The sequence below is a fragment of the Silene latifolia genome, chromosome 4 (assembly GCF_048544455.1).
Source record: "Silene latifolia isolate original U9 population chromosome 4, ASM4854445v1, whole genome shotgun sequence".
Classification (NCBI taxonomy): domain Eukaryota; kingdom Viridiplantae; phylum Streptophyta; class Magnoliopsida; order Caryophyllales; family Caryophyllaceae; genus Silene; species Silene latifolia.
In genome coordinates, this window is record NC_133529.1 from 102,865,887 (window position 1) to 102,886,291 (window position 20,405).

At 36.0% G+C, this 20,405-nt stretch overlaps 2 protein-coding genes and 1 long non-coding RNA gene across 4 annotated transcripts; 1 reads left to right on the plus strand and 2 right to left on the minus strand.

The window, feature by feature from the left end:
• Positions 1-4,538: 4,538 nt before the first annotated feature.
• On the plus strand, positions 4,539-8,841 carry LOC141653682 (putative methyltransferase PMT18). 2 transcript variants are annotated; one of them, XM_074461520.1, is made up of 4 exons: positions 4,539-4,778; positions 6,514-7,516; positions 7,604-7,901; positions 7,989-8,841. In XM_074461520.1, exons 2-4 carry the CDS (start codon positions 6,583-6,585, stop codon positions 8,686-8,688), a joined length of 1,932 nt encoding a protein of 643 aa, XP_074317621.1. In that variant the 5' UTR covers positions 4,539-4,778; positions 6,514-6,582; the 3' UTR covers positions 8,689-8,841. The 2 variants fall into 2 exon arrangements, with proteins under 2 accessions (XP_074317621.1, XP_074317622.1); XM_074461521.1 differs by having other exon boundaries at positions 6,521-7,516.
• Positions 8,842-9,085: 244 nt separating this feature from the next.
• Positions 9,086-10,036, minus strand: LOC141653683 (uncharacterized). The gene is made up of 2 exons (XR_012547488.1): positions 9,901-10,036; positions 9,086-9,449 (listed from the first exon to the last, which is right to left on the minus strand). It is a non-coding gene; the product is annotated as an uncharacterized LOC141653683 (long non-coding RNA).
• A 7,772-nt stretch (positions 10,037-17,808) lies between these two features.
• Positions 17,809-19,768, minus strand: LOC141652364 (expansin-like B1). Its single transcript, XM_074459839.1, has 4 exons — positions 19,580-19,768; positions 18,833-18,939; positions 18,216-18,524; positions 17,809-18,034 (listed from the first exon to the last, which is right to left on the minus strand). Exons 1-4 carry the CDS (start codon positions 19,713-19,715, stop codon positions 17,825-17,827), a joined length of 762 nt encoding a protein of 253 aa, XP_074315940.1. The 5' UTR covers positions 19,716-19,768; the 3' UTR covers positions 17,809-17,824.
• Between the last annotated feature and the right edge of the window lie 637 nt (positions 19,769-20,405).

A 20,405-nucleotide genomic window follows, 5' to 3' on the forward strand; every position in this document is an offset into this window, starting at 1 on the left:
TTCGCTCTAGAAATGATTGCTGCATATTTTAACATATTTAAATTGATAAATTACTTTTCCGTGCTGTAGGAAATCGTCACATAGATGGTACTTGTGGACTCATATGACTTTGTTGAAAAATTTGCTGTGACAGTGTAAAGTAATGCCCTCGGAACAGCCCCTATCTTCAACATCACACAACTCTAATATGTCGGAACAACAGTCAACAACAAGCCCTCATTGATAACCTACTAAGAAAACTCCAACTCAACTAAAGCTAACCCAAAAATGACCTGTCCATCTCGAAAACAGGGCAATACAAACACAACTTCGACCTTAATATTTTTAGCAACAAACAGAAGGATTTCATGCTACATTATCACCCTAATATGTTCCCAAAATTTCAGACCAAACTGAGTTAAAACGAATGCATACCATGTAACGAGATTTTATCGACGTAAAACAGAGCATAACCTACTGCTACTATTCTGCCCATTTACCACACGTAATTTCCGTCTATAAGTTTCATATAAAACATGTTAAACAACTCCTAAGAGACCGTTATTCAATATAGTTATTAACTCAAACCCGACTCTGTAATTATTCATTAAACAAGTACTAAGCAAGAGGTATGTAGAACACATGAAACAAGGATAAATAAACCTACCTATAAGTCACGAATATCACATTATTAGAGGTGTTCCAAAGGCTACGCGATCGCAGTGGAAACGAACTTTGTGCGTTAAAACTATCCTATGTGTAATTAATGTTGACGTCAATAATACATATACACATTTGCCCAGTTTCTAAATTATCCTATGTGGAATTAATATTGACATCATTTCATGTATGGTGTATAGTTGTATACCAGTATGTCTTCATATGGGTAACTATGAGGATAAGGTTAATTTATAAGTTAATTGTATTATCCGCTGATGTTTTGGTAGAATGGCAGTGAACTTTTGGTAGAAAGGTTCTGAACCTTTCGTATAAAAGTTCTGAACCTTCGGCATAACAGTTCTGAACCCGACCTTCGGCATAACAGTTCTAAACCCGATGTTCTCATGGTTCTCATGGGAATGGAGTTCTCATAGGATCCTAAATATATATATATATATATATATATATATATATATATATATATATATTTTTTTTTTTTTTTGATTTATGTTGCTTTTTAAGTTCCGTTTAATTCAGTGTATCTCCGTTTCAGTCCAAAAGATCAGGTCTTTGTATTGTATTAACCTGTCTTTGATTTATGTTGCTTTTTAAGTTCCGTTTAATTTAGTGTATCTCCGTTTCAGTCCAAAAGATCAGGTCTTTGTATTGTATTAACCTTGTAAGGTTTTGTTCTTTTCAGCTGAAAAAAGAGTCGAACTGAACTGAAATAAGAGTTAATCTATATAAAATAATAAAACAACAACCATAACATATTTTTTCCCTCCAAAACTTCACTCCACATTTAACATAGATTTTAGGATTCCTTAAAAATAGGTCCACTAACTAAATAGCCCAATATATAAAATTTATTTTACGCTTATTTATACCACCATATTGAAAATATGTCCAATATTAAAGAAATCCAAAAATTAATTCACTCATGACAAAATTTCAGAGATGAATAAAGAAAATATGGATTAAAAGTTAACATAACATACTTTCGAAACTAAATTATTAATCCAAGCAACCTTGACATTGTTGACATTATCGGATTTGATGCGACTGATGAGAGGAAGAGTGATTTCATGAGAGATTGGCCATCAAATGTTGAACAAGATCGACGATGAGAGAGTTGATGTAAGTGAGTATGACGGTGGCGTCGGAGATTAGAGAGTGTGAGAAAGAGAGAGAATAGGGAGGCGGATTGTAAGAGTGAGGTTGAAAATTAAGGTTTCAGGGTGAGGGTGGGTATATATATATAGGTTATTAGGTTTTTTTTATTAATTGAGCCAATTAGTGTATTGGGTCAAATAGAAAAAACGGATTAGTTATTTGGGCCAGCACTATGGGTCCAATTGCACGGGTTCAATTTTCATGTAGGCTAATACTTTCAAATCGAGAATTTACGACTATTTCAGTGATTATTTGCAGAAACATTACTCTCAAATATCGTGTGACATAATTTTTCTACGACTTTATGCATGACGAATATAGATGATCTAATCCACATAGAAGCTTGGTGATTAGAGACAATACTCAATAATCAATGTCAAATCTCTGAGAACCGCTCTCTGACATTACGAATGGTACTTTTGTCTTCTATTTTATTAAGATTTTAAAAACATATATTAAATATTTGCAAACAAAATATATACCTTTTCATTTGCGCGGGATAAAATTTTAAAATACCTCATTACCGATTGTCAAAATTTCAGTTTCTCATACCTCATCCCGTTGAAGAAGAAACGTACCTGAAAAGATAACCATCACAATATCGCCAATTAATGTTTCTACTGATCCTAATTCATTATCATATGCCAACGCTCTTACTCTAATGCCTAATCAGTTACGGGCGAAAACGGCAAAAGAAAAAAGACAGTCAGTTCCGCTAAAAAACATGCTTAAACCATTGCATTTCTGCTTAAACCGTTGCATTTGTATTTACAATAGTATATTACATTATTTCATCTTTGCTAATTGTATTTATAGTAGTCACGTTCCACTAAAAAATGTGCTTAACCATTGCATCTTTGCTAATTGTATTTACAATAGTATAGTAGTTATTTCTGCTTCAACTATTACATTTGAACACGTATTTAAACAAGTGTAAACATTAATCATGTAGATCACGAAGTTAGAACTATTAGATTATTATAATAGAAACGCAAATAAAAAATTTCATCAAAAAAACATTTATACCGACCTAAATACATACCCGTGCAATTTTACACGAATTTAAAAATAGTAATAATTAAAGACAACGTGTAGAGTGTTGTTGTATTAGATTTACGGATACTTTAATTGGTGACTTGTTAAGTGTCATCGCTAATTATGTCAATGCATCTCATAGTTGAATTCTCATTAATGATGTGTGAGAATAATTAACTATGTGTTGGCGTCACTAATTATGTGTGAGAGTTCTTATAAATCGACTTTTATTGATTCATTCATCATACTAACTATATAAAATGTTGTTTAATGTGCTTAAATAATGATTTATATCGACATTTATTTGTTGGTGTGTTTACTAACAACATGGTTAATAGAATGTTAAACATTAGATATTTTCGAATGTTGTATTGTCATTTATGTACAATTCGACAATATGTGGGGGAAGTAGATTAATGTTCCATCTATTACATAGATAAAATTTATAAAGTTTTGTCCATCCTCGATCTTTAAGTTGTGAAAAACGTATCCCTTATGAGATGTACCCGAAAATATATGGAGCGTGTTAAAGGAAAATATTGTATGGTTTTGTGAAATACAAAATTGGATCTAATATAATTTGTTTTTTTTTTTTTTTTTTTTTTTGGTGTTGACCAGGAGTATCCCCTACCGACAGCTGGGGCAATCTCCTTCGGGGTACTGAAGGCAATTTAATGGGTTGACCCCTCCCAAGTTTGGCTTTTTCATTCGCAAGAGTCAGGAATCGAACCCCTGACCACTTGCTTAAGAGATGAGAGCCCTTACCACTCACACCAGCCAACTTTGGTATAATTTGTTATAAATAGGTTGTTATGACATTGAAAAATTTGGGATCTTGGCTTATGATGTTAATAATTTCCTATATGACAATGTTGGTCTCTGGCGATGACATGTTTCAGAAGGGTAATTTTTGTTAGCCGTCTTATGTCATTTTGAATATTAGCTTTGAGCCATATATATTGTCCATTTTCACTGCTTTGAAGTTTTGTTGTTGAGTCGGACATTTTATAAACTTTATGTAATATTACATTGTCAATTCTTATGAGAGTGTTTTTATTGAAATAACAATAAAAAGCATATAAAAAAACGAGACGGAGAGAGCATAATAATAAAAAATGGGGAAAAAAATAGAAAACAATAATAACAATAATCTTTGCAAAAACACTAACAAATGTAGCAATATTCGTGATAAACAGTGGCAAAAGTTTAGTAAATTGTGGCCATATATGTAACAATAAATACATTTTATATGTAACAATAAATTAATACTATAATTTAAATATGTAGATTATACTGTTATAGAAGTATTGTATTTGTAATTATAATTGTCAAGTATATAACTTCCATGTAACATATGGGAAATCAATTACCTCAAATAAGAAACCAAAACAATGTTGTAAATCTAAGAATTTACGAAAAATTTCAAATATATAATCTATACACGCTCGTGCAACTTTGCACGGGTCCTAAACTAGTTTGTGAATATATGAGTTGAATTAAACTGAAATGAGTTGGAATTAAGCCAGAAAGAACATGGCCTAAGTTGTAGGCTAACAGAAAATTATGGATGGTTCAAAATCCTTAAAAGTATAAAACAATATTTACTTCAATATATCTTAGAAAGAAACGGATATAGAGAGAAAATAGGAGAAATAGAGCAATTATAGGCAACTAGTTACACATTGAACGCAAGATGTGAAAGAGTGGCATTCAAGTAGGAAATGTAAATGGCTGTGGATCTCCCTTTGCAGAGACTAAGATAAGATCCAAACTAAAACTTTTTTTTTTTATTATTATTCCTAAAAATGGAAATACATTAGTTAATAGAGAACAATAAACTAGAGAAAGAAGAATACATTCATGTTATGCAAACCAACTCCTTGTATTTTAATGCCATAATATGTCATGTTTGCTTATAATTATCCTCTAAGGTATGTTTCCTTTATGTTATTCCATGTACTCAATCCGTCTCAGTCATTTGTACGAAAAGAAGTCGAATTTTATATGTTACTCGATCTCTTTGTTATTGTCATATGCATAGCGTGGTTCAATGTTTCCATTTGCCATGCAAAGTATAAGATTCAAACTTGACAGATTGTGATTTGGTACTTTTGATAACTTTCATAATTTGATTGTATATGAAACAATAGTGCCAATGCTAATGATCCTTCAAAGCAGGGGCGGGCCGAAGTACAAGTGAGGTGTAGCAATTGCTACACCAAAACTGAAAAAATCTTAGAGAAAAAGTTATATTTGCTACACCATTAAATGATATTTAGCTTCTCATTAAATGCTAACTTCTTTTTTATACTTTCCAATGGCTCTAACTACATGGGATGCATATTTAACTTCTATATTTAATGAGGCATTTCCTTTCGTTGAATTTTTACTTTCCCAAGTTTTACCATTTAAGGAACTAAAATGAGGATATGAAGATAAATAAGATAATGCAAGTAAACTTGGAAGGTTCTTTCTTAAAAAGTAAAATCAAAGAAAAAATTAACTGTAAGTATTAAAGAGTATAGAGTAATATTTTTCATTAGTAATTTTTCTCATGGCAGCAAATATGTTTTTTTTTTAAGGGAAATGATAAATACAGCCCTTAGCGTTGTATTTAAGGTGCCAAAAAAGGAATGAAAACCTTAAATCAAACATTAATGACATCAATTTACGCGTAATTGTGTCTTAAATTCCTAATTTAATTCCATTTTGGGAAGTGGCTGTAATTATCATTACCGGTTTTTTAATTCCTAAAGTACAAGCATTCACACTATTCAGCCAAAAAATGATGATGTTTGGATAAATTATCATGATAAATTCTATACTTCTTAGCAATAATTGGTGATTAATTTCATTTTTTTTATTCATATTCAAATATGGTATAAGAATTATTGGTGCAAGTATTAAAAATGATTGTACTCGTATTTCTTTTTCTTTTTCATCACAAGCTAAGGAACAATATATTATAAATAAGGCAAACACAAGTATGAATGTTTTTAATTTTTCCTTTGTGTTTTTTTTTTTATTTGTATAAGAAAGTTTAATTTCTTTTGAACGCGTAAATTGTAATTTTTGATCATCTTGACAATAAATGTTATTTTTATTAACCTACATGTACATATATGATACTTGTATATAGAATGGGAAAAATAGTGTCTTAATTTGCTACACCATGCAAAATCTTCTGGGTCCGTCCCTGCTTCAAAGGGTTATTCAAAATTCTAGTATGGCATCGGACATTTTCACAAATTACTTAAAATGAGTTTGTATCGTACTTTTAATATGTACACGTAATATTGTGCAAAATAAAAAATTAACGAGTAATATCAAACACTAAAACTTTGGAGAGACGGTCTCTCACTAAGTTATTGAGAGACCAACATTTCGTACCCTTTTATTTATATTTCGTACCCCTTTTATTGTTGATCGTATCATAGTACTTTCGTACCTATTTACATAATAAATGTACCTATTTTATCATTAATTATGATTTGTACCTATTTTATTACCTCTAGTACCACTTTTTCTTAAAATTGTACAATGGTCTCTCAATAAAGCTTATTAAGAGACCGTCTCTCAGGAGACCTACTCAATATCAAAAGGGTGCATCAACTCACATATATATATGCTTGTAAATGGAATAAATGAATAATAAATGAGCTAAAGTGTGCAGGAGTTTGAAAGTGAAATAAGTAGTGGTTAATTTGAACGAGTTTTGCATCGAGTGGTGTTAAAATGGGAAGGTCGGAGCAAGGAGGATCGCCGAAACCACATCATTACTTGGAAGCAAAAAAGAAGCGGCTTACATATATATGCGGAGTAAGCGCGCTGTGCGTGTTGTTCTACGTGTTGGGAGCCTGGCAAAGCAAACCGAATGCGGTCTACAGTCGGTATCAACATCCGGGGATTGGCGAGGAAAATAAAGGGGTAGACTGTAAGGGTGCAGAACAAAGCAGCAGTAATATCAACAGCAACGGATCTCCTGGGACAAACATAGCATTAGACTTTCAAAGCCATCATCAGTTAGAGCTGAATGAGACGTCGTCAGCTGGTGTCGAAGAGTTTGCAGCCTGTGATATGTCGTATAGCGAGTACACCCCGTGTCAAGATCCCAGAAGAGGTAGGAAGTTCGATAGATACATGTTGAAGTACAGAGAACGACATTGCCCTAGCAAGGAAGAACAACTGGGGTGCCTGATCCCGGCACCCCCAAAATACAAGACTCCATTCAAGTGGCCGCAAAGCAGAGATTATGCTTGGTATGACAATATCCCTCACAAGGAGCTCAGCATTGAGAAGGCGGTCCAAAACTGGATCCAAGTTGAGGGTGACCGCTTTAGGTTTCCTGGAGGCGGTACTATGTTTCCACGTGGTGCTGATGCTTATATTGATGATATCAATGCTCTGATTCCTCTCACTTCAGGCAATATTCGTACTGCCATCGACACTGGCTGTGGAGTTGCCAGCTGGGGGGCTTATCTTTTAAAGCGAGACATCATCGCCATGTCCTTTGCACCTCGCGACACCCATGAAGCCCAAGTTCAGTTTGCCTTAGAGCGCGGTGTTCCTGCTATGATTGGCATTATGGCTTCCCAGCGGCTTCCTTATCCTGCCAGAGCTTTTGATATGGCTCACTGTTCCCGTTGCTTGATCCCTTGGAACAAGTTTGGTATGTTGTTTCTTATACCTCTGTGAGTTCCCACTTACACACGGATAACAATTAAGAAACCAAGTAATCCATATATGTATGTTGCAGACGGATTATATCTTATTGAAGTAGACAGAGTATTAAGACCTGGTGGTTATTGGATTCTATCGGGACCTCCTATCCGCTGGAAAACATATTGGAGAGGCTGGGAGAGGACTCAAGAAGATCTTAAGCAAGAGCAAGATTCGATTGAGGATGTCGCCAAGCGTCTCTGTTGGGAAAAGGTGGTTGAGCAGGGTGATCTTGCGATATGGCAGAAACCTATAAATCACATTGAATGCATCAAGAGTAGGAAAACATTTCACACTCCGCATATTTGCAAATCCGACAATCCTGATTCAGCCTGGTATAGTATTCCGTCTTTCCATACCCATGAAGTATCTGTTTATTACTTCTCAGTTTGAACCGACATTGATGATTTCTTCTTTATTAGGTACAAAGATCTGGAGGCATGCATAACTCCGTTGCCAGAAGTAAGCAGTTCAGATGAAGTAGCAGGTGGAGCTTTAGAAAAATGGCCAGAGCGCGCCTTTGCCGTTCCTCCTAGAATAGCCGCTAACTTGATTCAAGGCGTGTCTGCCGAGAAATTTGGGGAGGATAATGAGTTGTGGAAGACTAGGGTGGCCTACTACAAAAAGATGGTCCCTCCTTTACCACAAGGACAATATCGAAATGTTATGGATATGAATGCGTACTTGGGCGGGTTTGCTGCAGCTATTTCGCTAAAGTACCCTGTTTGGGTTATGAATGTTATCCCTGCCAACTCTAATCCAGACACTCTGGGTGTAATTTATGAGCGCGGTTTCATTGGAACGTACCATGACTGGTGCGAAGCTTTCTCATCTTATCCTCGAACCTATGACCTCATTCATGCTCCTGGAGTTTTCAGCATTTACCAGGATAGGTGCGACATTACCAACATTTTGCTCGAGATGGATAGATTACTTAGGCCAGAGGGCACAGTCATCTTCCGAGACACTGTAGAAGTGTTAGTCAAGATTCAAGGGATTACTTCTCGTATGAAGTGGAAAAGCCATATCACAGACCATGAAACTGGACCCTTTAACCCCGAGAAAATTCTTGTTGCTGTCAAAACATACTGGACAGCTGAAGACCCGCCGAAGACAAGGTGAGAGTGTGATCATCATTTTACCTTTTATCACATTAGCAATAGATTCAATAACTTGATCCTTTCACTGCAAGACTACAGTTTTTTTTAACCCTTAGCCGATTCTTGTAACTTGTAATACATTCACATTTGTTTCACAAAAGTTGCTCCTTATCAACACCATTGTCTCGCAAAAGTAGAGTAATTGCGATCAATCATCATCGCCATATCACTGTTTTTTCCTTCTGTATTGCTCTACTTCCCTTTTGTGAGTTTGCCCCATATTTATCCAATGTTTATAAGATCTTACTATAGACAGTCTTGTGATAAGATAATCAGTATTAATATCTTTTTTTCCAATAGTTTTAGGTTAAGCCCCCAAAATCGATGTGAAGTCATGAGTTATAGACGAACAAATAAAATTTAAAGCAACAAAACCACTCAGAACAGCATTAGAATAACCACCCAGAACAGCATTACAACCGATTTACTCCCGTCTTATGATGGAATACAATTAGTTACCCAAACAATTACCAAAGGGACCTTTTGTAAGCTTACACATGCCTGAACAACACAATTCAGGATAAAGAAAATAGCAGGTTGATCCTGATGGAAAGCATTCCAGTTCGCCTGGTAATAATACGTTAGACGCTGTTTTTAGGTCCGTTTCTTCCTTGTACAGTTTGAGCAGATTAACAGACATTTTATGATCATCATTAAGGGATACTGCTTCTAATTGTGCATCCAATAATCCTTGTCTTATAAGCTTCCTTGCATAGGAGGGCTCTTTTGTAAGAGGAGGATCACATCACATGTTAAAGAGCAAATCATCAGTCTTATGCGAAACCAGGATTTGAAGTTAAGGGAGCGGAAATTTTCAGGGTGACACAATTATGACTCGAATAGAGTAAACTAAAAAAGTGAATTGAAAACTCAACTAAAAGTTTCAAATTTTTCAGTGCGGAGATTAGAATTTCTCGGTTAGCCCCGACTCGTTCCACCACTATTTAAGAATGATTAATTATATAAATTCTATTATGTATACCATATAATTGAGCATTTCAACTACAGTTATACTCCCTTTAATTTTTAGGAATTGTTCAAATTCTAGTTTCGGCTTAATCTTGGAATTGCCCCATTTCTATTCCGACTTGTCTTATCTATTGTATTTGACCCGTCTTAAGTTTCACGAAATTAAGATGAAACAGTTAAAATGGAATTGTGAATAAGAAAGAACCTGAACTAATGAGGAGGATAACAGCAACAACAGCAATTATGGAATTATTGCGGAACATATTCTGATTGTGGATCTGGGCTGATGCCTGATGCTACTCCAATTTTTTTTTTTTTTTTTTTTTTATCTTACTTTTTGGGCGGGTCGGTTTATGTAGGGATGTCAACGGGACGCGTAGACCGTATCAATCCAGTTGAAGCGGATGTTGCTAGCGTTTTGGTAGATTGTGGGACAGGGTCAATCAGATCTCAGTCGTGTCAATTAGACCGAGTCAGTTTAGGAAGTTGATATGTGATGATTAGATTTAGACCATTTTATTACGGAGTATCTATTAACATAGTAGCTAAAATAAAATAATAAGTCTTGCTTAAGATGGAATATTCGTTTTATCTATAAAACGAATTCAAATACTACTGGCACACTGTGATAATAAGGATAAAACTTTTGGCATTTTCTAGGCAACTTGTTATGTCATTTGGTATCTATTAAATCTAGGGACATGCTAAATACTTTCATCTTAAACAAGAATTTGTGATAATAAAAGGGTCAATTAATCTTTACACCCTTATAAAACCAACTTTTCTAAATTTACACCCTTATAAATTTTTTTTAATATTTTACACCCTTATAAAACACTTCTGGTCAAATTTTGCCCCTTAATCGGATTCCGGTGTAAAAAAGGGAATATTCCGTCAAATTTTAAATTTTTCCTCTAAAATCCATAATTTGTGACGAAAATACCCCTACCCTTATTTCTTTCTTTTATCTCACCCTCTCTTTCTTTCTCTCTTGTACCTATTTATTTCTTCTTTCTATCTTCTTTATCTTTCATTCTATCTTATATCTATAATGATATACTTGACATCTTGAACCTCAAATTAAGCATACTTCCTTATATTTTTTCAGATTGTTAATCGTTTTACCCCTTCAAATTAGGGTACTTAGTTTTATTTACGAACTAGTTTTATACCCGTGCAAATTGCACGGGTTTTTTGATTAGGGAGATGAATTAAAGGTTGATAATAAAGGGTGTTCTTTAATTAAGGTATCTACAGAAGATTCAAAAATATAGCAATAATAAAATTGTATCTATCGGGAGTACCTAAAATTTGGCAATAATCAAAATAGAACAATAACTCCGCGAAAATTTCAAAGCATAACAAAGGAAGACAAATTTGAAAAAAAAAAAACAATAACCTGTTACGATGTACAATCATAAGTACGTTATACTATAACTTCTCGAAAACTTCTTTATAAACTACGTTATTAGTTCTATTGGAGACGCGTTTTTTATTATCGCAAATCAGAATTTTCAATCCCTTTTTGCTTGTGACTCTTGAAATAGCCACATAGAGCTGATCGTGAGTAAACACCGTGTTCTGTTGAAAATTAAGGTTAGAAAAAAATTACCGTTAGTAATATCGGACAATGGTACACGATTGCTGTATCTTGAATCTTGTGTTGTTGACTTGGATACATGTTCAGACTGATTGTTATTAACTGCACAACTATATAATACTTCGTATCATATATAATAATATACTTGTACATAAGTTAAGACAATGGTGTTATATAGACCTATTTAATAAATAAAATCATGTTACAAATACTTAACCCATAAAGTAATTGACAAATATAAGTTAAATCTAATATAAGGTATATATATACACATATAATAATTTTTTTTTTTCACATTTTAATGTGAGATTGTTAATATGAGCAAAATTAATTGGGCTAACAAAATCCCAATAATGAATTCATGCGAAACTCAAATAATGACAACACCTACCGTAATCAGATTAATTGGGCCAATAAATCTACTGACCCTTTAATAAGGCTGATGATAAGCCCAATAAAACTCAAATAAACAGTCCGTCGAAACCCTAACTACACCAACACTATAATCTTATACGAAGGAGTTTTTTGTCAAAAACTACCTAACATTTACCTTATTTTCATAAATACTACCTAAAGTTTTTAATTTTGCGAGAAACTACCTAATAATTTCTTACTTTTGTCGAAAACTACCAAATCGAAATTAATGAGCAAATTCGACAATTTTTTTCCAAATTAACTAAAATTCCGACAAATAAGTCAAAATGCCAATCGAATTAATCATAATTTTGTCCAAATTAGCCACAATCTCGGCCAAACTAGTCAAAATTGTAGTAAAAAAAATTGAAATAAATGTGTTAGTAGAGCTAATCAAAATAGTTGGCGGTGGTTAATTATAGTAAATAATGTATGTTCAATGCCAAAAATAATGTTTTCAAGTTAGAATTTTGTCTAATTTGATCGGATTTTCCAATCTGGTAGTGTCCGACAAAAGTCAAGAAAATATAGGTAGTTTTTCGCAAAATTAAAAACTTTAGGTAGTATTTATGAAAATGAGGTGAATATTAGGTAGTTTTTGACAAAAAACTCTATACGAAGTATATAAAGTCCAACTTAAAACCCTAATCTTATTACATCTCACTCTCACTCTTACTCTCACTCTCACTCTTACTCTCACTATACTCTCATCCTCCCGCCGCCTCTCTGGTATGTAGAGCCCTCGGAATTTGACAGACTTTCGTCGTAGTAGAGCCGCGCGTTCGAGTTTAGCTGCGGGTTCCAATTCTGCCACGGGCAGTGATAATGGCGGTATAGTGCACGCCAATGCTCTTCATACTCTTTCCTCGGACTGTCTCTCTGGTATGTATGCTTCCTGGATTATAGATACGGGTGCCTCTAACCATGTTACATGTGACCTTTCCTTATTTTCGGAAACTACGGTGATCCCTCCGAGGGCAGTCGGTCTCCCTAATGGAAAACGCATCTTAGCATCCAAAATGGGGACAGTTCGAATTGATAGCACTATTGTTTTACGCAGGGTCTTATTTGTCCCTCATTTGGCCTGTAACTTAATCTCAGTTTCTCAACTAACGGACGATAATGACTATGTTTTGCAATTTACTAAATATTGTTGTCTTATACAGGACCGTTCTTTGAGGAAGATGATTGGAGTAGATGAGCTTCAGGATGGACTATTTTTATTGTCATCAAATCCTTCGACTTCGGTGCACACGGTGAATACACTTGGGTCCTATGATTTATGGCATCAAAGGCTAGGGCATCCGAGGGCAAGTGCGGTTCAACATATTCCTCTCGTTCCGTCTATTTCAGTTAATAAAAATTTGGCGTGTGATGTATGCCATCTCGCTAAACAAACTCGTGCAAGTTTTAATTTGAGTGACAATATTGCATCCGAACCATTTAATTTAATACATTGTGATCTTTGGGGACCTTATCGTACCATTTCTACATGTGGTGCTAAGTATTTTCTCACCATTGTCGACGATTTTTCTCGATCTGTTTGGGTCTATTTATTGCTTGCTAAGACGGAAGTTACAAGTATGTTTATGCATTTCTTAGCTATGGCGCGTACCCAATTTTCGACACAGGTGAAGGTGGTGCGTAGCGATAATGGGACCGAGTTTAATCATATGGCGGATTATTTTTTCGAGCAAGGCGTTCAGTTCCAAACCTCTTGCGTTGGCACGCCCCAACAAAACGGGCGTGTCGAACGTAAACATCGACATATTCTAAATGTCGCACGTGCCTTACTCTTTCAGGATAACCTCCCAAAGAAATTTTGGGGTGAGTGCATTCTTACCGCGACTTATTTAATTAACCGGACGCCTTCAGCTCTTCTACATCACAAAACACCATATGAAAAATTATTCGGTGTCCCTCCATCTTATAAAAATTTACGGGTTTTTGGTTGCCTTTGCTTTGTTCACAATCAACAAACTCGTGGTGATAAATTTGAGCCTCGTAGTCGGAAGTGTATTTTTCTTGGTTACCCACACAATCAAAAGGGTTGAAAGGTTTACGATATTGAAACCGGGTCCATTACTGTGTCCTGAGACATTGTATTTTATGAGGATTCCTTTGTCTTTCCTGATTAGGGAGGCTCTTCATCAGCTCCACTCTCCGACAACTATATTTTTTCGCCCCCTGATGAGCCGAGTACTGCCTCTGCTGAACCGAGTCCCAATTCGACTCCCACTGTTGAATCAAGTACTCCGTTAAATGCTTCAGATGCGCCGTATAATACCCCTGCCACTACTGAAACCGAGGTCCTTGAGGAGCCTGGTGTGACGGGTCCTGCTCCAAGTACCTCTGAACCGTCTGACAATGCTCTTGGTCGAGGACATCGTCTCAAATTTCATAATTCACGGCTGACTGGTTATGTCCTTGACTCCATTAACAGTTCATCCCCTCCCGACTCACCGGACTCTCCTTCATCTCCCTCAGGTACGCCCTACTCTTTAGCTAATTATGTCAATTGTCATAAATTTTCTTCTCGTCATAGACATTTTTTAGCTGCTATCACAACCGGTGTCGAACCTTCTTCATTTAAAATTGCAATGCAAGATGACGGGTGGTGTCGAGCTATGCAATCTGAAATTGATGCTCTCGAACAAAACGGTACTTGGGAATTAGCTGACCTACCTCCTAATAAAAAGGCTCTTGGTTGTCGTTGGGTTTATAGAATTAAATATAAGTCTGATGGTTCAATTGAACGATTGAAGGCCCGGCTCGTCGTTTTTGGTAATCATCAGAAAGAGGGTATCGATTATAGCGAAACATTTGCCCCTGTTGTAAAGATGGTTACTATCCGTACTTTCCTTGCTGTTGCTGCTATTAAGAAATGGGAATTACATCAAATGGATGTCCATAACGCCTTTTTGCACGGTGATTTGACCGAAGAGGTATATATGAAGCTCCCTCCGGGCTTTAGTCGGGGTCATGATGGAAAGGTGTGTCGTCTTAAAAAGTCCCTTTATGGTCTTCGTCAAGCTCCTCGGTGTTGGTTTGCTAAACTGGCTGGGGCTCTTCGAAAATACGGGTTTCGACAATCCTATTCCGATTACTGTCTTTTTACATACTCCTTTAACATGGTCCGTTTACATGTGTTAATTTATGTGGATGACCTTGTTATTGCGGGTAATGACTCACGCCATTTCCGATTCAAAGACTATCTGCATCGTTGCTTCAAAATGAAAGATTTAGGACCCTTGAAGTACTTCCTCGGGCTTGAGGTCGCACGCAGCACCGAAGGTATCTTCCTTAATCAACGAAAGTATACTCTTGACATCGTCACAGAATCTGGGCTCTTGGGCGCTAAGCCTGCCTCCACTCCAATGGACATTGATCACAAACTGGGTACTTCTACTAGCCCATTGCTAAGTGAACCGGAGCGATATAGGCATTTGATCGATCGTCTTGTCTACTTAGCCGTTACACGCCCCGACTTGTCCTTCTCTGTTCATGTTCTTTCGCAGTTCTTACAACAGCCACGTGAAGCTCACATGGATGCCGCGTTACGAGTTGTACGATATCTCAAAGGAAGTCCAGGTCAAGGCGTGTTACTACGTTCTGATAGCTCACTTACGGTTTCTGGGTGGTGCGATTCTGATTACGGGGCTTGTCCTCTCACCCGTCGCTCTGTCACGGGATGGTTTGTGTTTCTGGGGGAATCTCCGGTTTCTTGGAAGACCAAGAAACAACATACTGTTTCCCTATCGTCTTCTGAAGCCGAGTATCGCTCAATGGCTGCCATTGTGTGTGAATTTAAATGGCTTAAGGGCTTGCTCGCTAGTTTGGACGTTCCTATTTCTACACCTATGAAGCTCTATTGCGACAATCAATCTGCTATACATCTAGCTCAGAATCCCGTCTTTCACGAGCGTACTAAACATATTGAGATAGATTGTCATTTCGTCCGCGATGCTGTTACTGAAGGGCTTATCATACCGTCACATGTTCCAACCAACGAGCAGGTTGCCGATATTTTCAGCAAATCATTGGGAGTTCGTCAGTTTCACTATCTTCTACGCAAACTGGGCACTCTCGATCCCCATGCTCCAGTTTGAGGGAGGGTATTAGACGGACCTTGTCAAAGTAATCAGTTTATATTTTCCTATTATTTAGCCAATAGTTTTGGTAACTCTTATCAGTTTGTTACAATATATATCTTTGACCTATTGTATTATATATTTGGTGAATTAATCAATAACAAACACAACAACAATTACGCTTTCCTTCTCTGCCTTCCCTTCTCTATTTACGCATCATGGTTATCAAAACTTCAAACCACAATAGCATTCCACTAACATTGTTCAAACTTCTAGCCAGAACATAATTCACCCGAATATTACACCCGAATTGTTCAAACTTAAAACACAACATTGTTTCAAAACAAGATTAACTAAATTATTCAACAAAGACTACATAAACACATGGTTTCAAAACAAACTTAACTAAATTCTGATGTATTCCACATTGCCACTGAAGAGCTTGCCTGGGTCAACAACTCTGTGAATGAAGGGCCTGACAATTGTGGGTAAGTGGCGAGCTTGATGTTGGGAACGGTAGGTCCGCACGTAAGTCCCTTCACGCCTTGCATATGCCTTATTTTGTGCCCTTCTCTTTTCCTTCTTTTCCCTTGCTAGTTTTGCCCATTCATTTTGAACAGGAGGCCTCCCACCTGGTTGTCTTTCCTGAGTTTGATGATCTGTTGGGTTCTTACTTGTCCTTTTATAGTGACCCAGTTTCCCACACTTACTGCACTTATTTTGTTTCTTCTGCCTTTTTACACGACTTGTCTGCCCTTCTCCTGTTTCTTTCTTCCTTTTCTTTGATGAGGGCCTTCCAGGCATCTTTCTCATAAGGGGAGGAAGTGACTCTGGCAGGCCTTAGTTCTCCCAGTTGTTAACTTGTTACTCCAAGAACACAAGAAACCCACTGTATTTTATTAGAAAATGTGCACAGAATGCAAAAACCCACCTATTAGATAAAGCTTTTTATTTAATAATAATAATTAGAGGAAATAATGTTAATAATTAGTGGGATAGGAAATGACAGCACAACTTCCCAAGGAAACATGATCACAAGAAGTGAGCTTCTTTTACCGATTTGAAATCATAGAATGCAGACAAAGAAAGGAAAGTTTGAAAATTAGGGTTGTAACTTGTAACTAATCTACTATAAATAGAACTTTAATTATCACAATCATGGTTTTTCAGCAATAAAAAAGAGTAACCCCTTTTAATAATACCCTAATTAATTATTTAATTACACAAAATAAAAGTAAATGATGGAGAACAATGGTGAAGTACTTACTGGAGAAGATGATCGATAACCGTAGTACTAAGACGACAAGATGATGACTGCAAATGATAGATAATAATGTGAATTATTTATTTTTTGGGGAAATTACTGAGAGAATTTGCGGAAGAGGAAATGAAGGGTTAAGACTTAAGAGTGATGTAAGTGTAAGAGAAGGAACGGCACAAGAGTAAAGAAAGTATATGGGTTAATAAGTGGGCGTAATATTGTAAATTAACTATGTTTTACACCGGAATCCAACTAAGGGGGTAAGATCCGATCAGAAGTGATTTATAAGGGTGTAAAATATTAATTTTTTTTTATAAGTGTGTAAATTTAGAAAAGTTGGTTTTATAAAGGTGTAAAGATTAATTGACCCTAAATAAAATACACGGAATTTTGGCTTGGTGAGGTGGTTTGTTCTTTTGTAGTGCCATATGTGCAATTTTTGTTTAAGTTTTTTTTTACAATGCAAAAGTTACAACGATTGAAGGTTGCTTCATGTCGGAGACACTTATATAGTTGTAAGTATTTATGTATTATTTTGCTCAATTTCATCATATTTTAAACGTTAAAAACAAAAATAAAATATTGAACTCAATCGAAAATAAAAGATAACTTACGCAAGTAACGATAGCTATTTATTCATCGACATAATTGTCGCAAGAGTACATAATTTATAGTTCATTTAACCAACCAACAAACCAACCCATTGGTGATTGAAATTACATGATTAACCCCAGATTAACTGTATCCTTGACTATAAAAATACTTAGAGCTGGTGAATGCCAGTGTCAAAAGTAGCACCAGCCTCCAAAGAAGTAGACACATATGTTGGAGAATCAACCCATTCTCCATCATCAACACTACCGGTAGCACTCAGCAGGAAACTGAAGGTTAATGTCTCGCTTTTTGGCGGGTTTTCAATGTCCCAAACTGCTCCGTATGGCTTTCTCATATCCCTCCATGTCTTACTGTCCTCCTGTACAATTTTATTTCGATTTAGCACTTCACGTTAGTAGATCAAAATGCTTTGTTTCAATCCCACCCAATGCCGTTGAAACGCGATTATATGGAAAAGCGTAAGGGTCACACTAACCGGGCTTTAACGGGACCTAAAATATATGTAATTTGAATAGAGAGAGTAAATAAGATGAGCAAACCTGCCAAATTTGAACACCAACAACATCATAGACACCAGGAGGGTAAACAATGATGATGGCCAAGTAATAAGGGTATTTGGTGGCCTCATGAACCTTGATGACGAGGTTAGACCCCCCAAAATCACATGGCACCCTACGGTATTCAATATCTACGACACCATACGAAAGCAGCTCCCCTTCCAAACCGGGTTGGGCCATCTCAGAGTAAACCTGTGCTGGAAATATGAAGTCGGTCCCATCACCTCCTCCAGAATCCGTGGCTACTACAATCACCCCTTCATCTGTGCACCCTCCTACTTTGCACCTTACCTGTATATGAGTATATCCATCGTTACACACGCACATTGTTAAGACTCGCAAGTACAACCTTCCTTACTAACAAAAAAGTTCTTCAAAGAGTATTGACTCGATGATACTTATCTAAAGAAAAATCTATATTGATCCTCGGGAATAGGACCAAAAAGGCCTTGTCACGGGTTGGACTTGAACTAGCACTGTACCTTTGGTTGCATAGTCGACATGAGAAATGTGGAAGATCCTATAGAGAATGGGCTTATAAGTTAAGTCGAGTATTGTGTGTCGTATTTGACGATCTTACAATAGTACTATAGTAGTACCTGATAGCAACCACCACACCCTGTGCCATTCCTGTAAGGGCTATGCACAGCAGCTACATATCCATCATTGCCATCTCTTCCATACTCTCCATACCCACATGCTCCACCTGAAATTTTCATTTGCACGTAAATATATCTCAAAACATAAAACAATTTCAACAATAACATTACGGGCCAAGAGGGTCGAATGTACTTATGTACACAACTCTACCCTCGTGCCCAACATAGCCAAAATGCAATTGGTGTCGAGTATTAGTTCAATAAACAAAAATGGAGTTAGTTTAGTGAACCATTCTACTTTGACTCATATAATTCAGAACCAAAGAATAAATGATACGGAGTATACACTTTGTAAACATATCTTACAACATTGCAACAAAAAAACAACTATCCATATTAAATTTACAAAAAGGAACAAAATGTAGTACATCATCGTAAGTCGCTCTCTTACGTCAAAATTCCTTTAGTTGCGATTATTTTTTATCGGGCGTCAGCTAGTTTACCTAGTTTAATTAGTTTAGAAACCTTCAAACTTATTGGGACACTATTTTAGATTAGCAATGACTAACTCTAAGGAAACTTCTTGACATGAACTCAAATTCTAAAAGAACATAATCTCATTTGACATCATTTTAAACTTAAAACTATTTCCCCGTCATGTAGCTCACTTAATGATAGTTATAACGACTATATTGTAAGTTGAACGGTTTTAAACAAGACTGACTCCTAAAAGAAAGACAAACGTACTTGGATTTCCTTTACAATCAGGACTACCAAAATATGTAGCTTTCGAGCAAATGAAATCTTGGCTATGACTTAATACTAGACAGCCTAGTACCACCAACATAAACATAAGACAATTGCTCTTAACGGTAAACTCCATTTTTTGTACTACTCTCTAGGAAAAAGAGTAAATAAAATGATTATTTTTTAATTCAAAAACTCAAAGAGAAAATGAGATTATGATACTTGAAGGTTATGAGCTTAAGATATTTATAGTAAGTGATGGGCGAAGTTGAACACCCTTTTTGCCTCCACTGATACCACTTTAATCATTATGAATTTATGATGCATTGGGTTTTGGTTTTTAGTTAGACAATGAACTAGTGAACTACTAGTTACTAGTAACAGGAAAATGGTGTAACAATAATTGGGGGTTTGATTCTTACCCATGACATAAGACGTTCATTTAAACATCAAATGAAGCTGAATCTGGTCTTAATTCTACACAATGCTCCAAGAGTATATTGTTGCCTTTCATTTGGGCAAACACCATCACTTTCGTGATAGACGAGTGACCGATGGTGTCAAAACCATGAGGTATATATGACCTCCAACTTGGTCATTTTCCCATCGAATAAAGCAAACCATCCACCGAAATTGAAACAACTATTTCCACCCAGAATCAAACAGTCATGCATATCTAATATGAGCAAGAGTAATCCACCTCAAAGTCACTGAAACAAACAAGTGTTACAGTTTCCAAATTTAGTGGAGAATGAAGAATGATAGCATCAAAGAAAACCTTCCTTTTCAAGTTACTTGTATGTAGTAATATGACCGACGTAAGAAA

What these genes read in the sequence shown, in the direction of transcription:
- LOC141653682 (XM_074461520.1), top strand. Translation starts at nt 6,583, where the DNA reads ATGGGAAGGTCGGAGCAAGGAGGATCGCCGAAACCACATCATTACTTG. An exon ending in GATCCCTTGGAACAAGTTTG is followed by an intron (nt 7,517 to 7,603) that starts GTATGTTGTTTC and finishes TGTATGTTGCAG; the next exon opens with ACGGATTATATCTTATTGAA. An exon ending in GACAATCCTGATTCAGCCTG is followed by an intron (nt 7,902 to 7,988) that starts GTATAGTATTCC and finishes CTTCTTTATTAG; the next exon opens with GTACAAAGATCTGGAGGCAT.
- LOC141652364 (XM_074459839.1), bottom strand. Translation starts at nt 19,715, where the DNA reads ATGGAGTTTACCGTTAAGAGCAATTGTCTTATGTTTATGTTGGTGGTA. An exon ending in TGATTGTAAAGGAAATCCAA is followed by an intron (nt 18,940 to 19,579) that starts GTACGTTTGTCT and finishes TGAAAATTTCAG; the next exon opens with GTGGAGCATGTGGGTATGGA. An exon ending in TTGGTGTTCAAATTTGGCAG is followed by an intron (nt 18,035 to 18,215) that starts GTTTGCTCATCT and finishes AAAATTGTACAG; the next exon opens with GAGGACAGTAAGACATGGAG.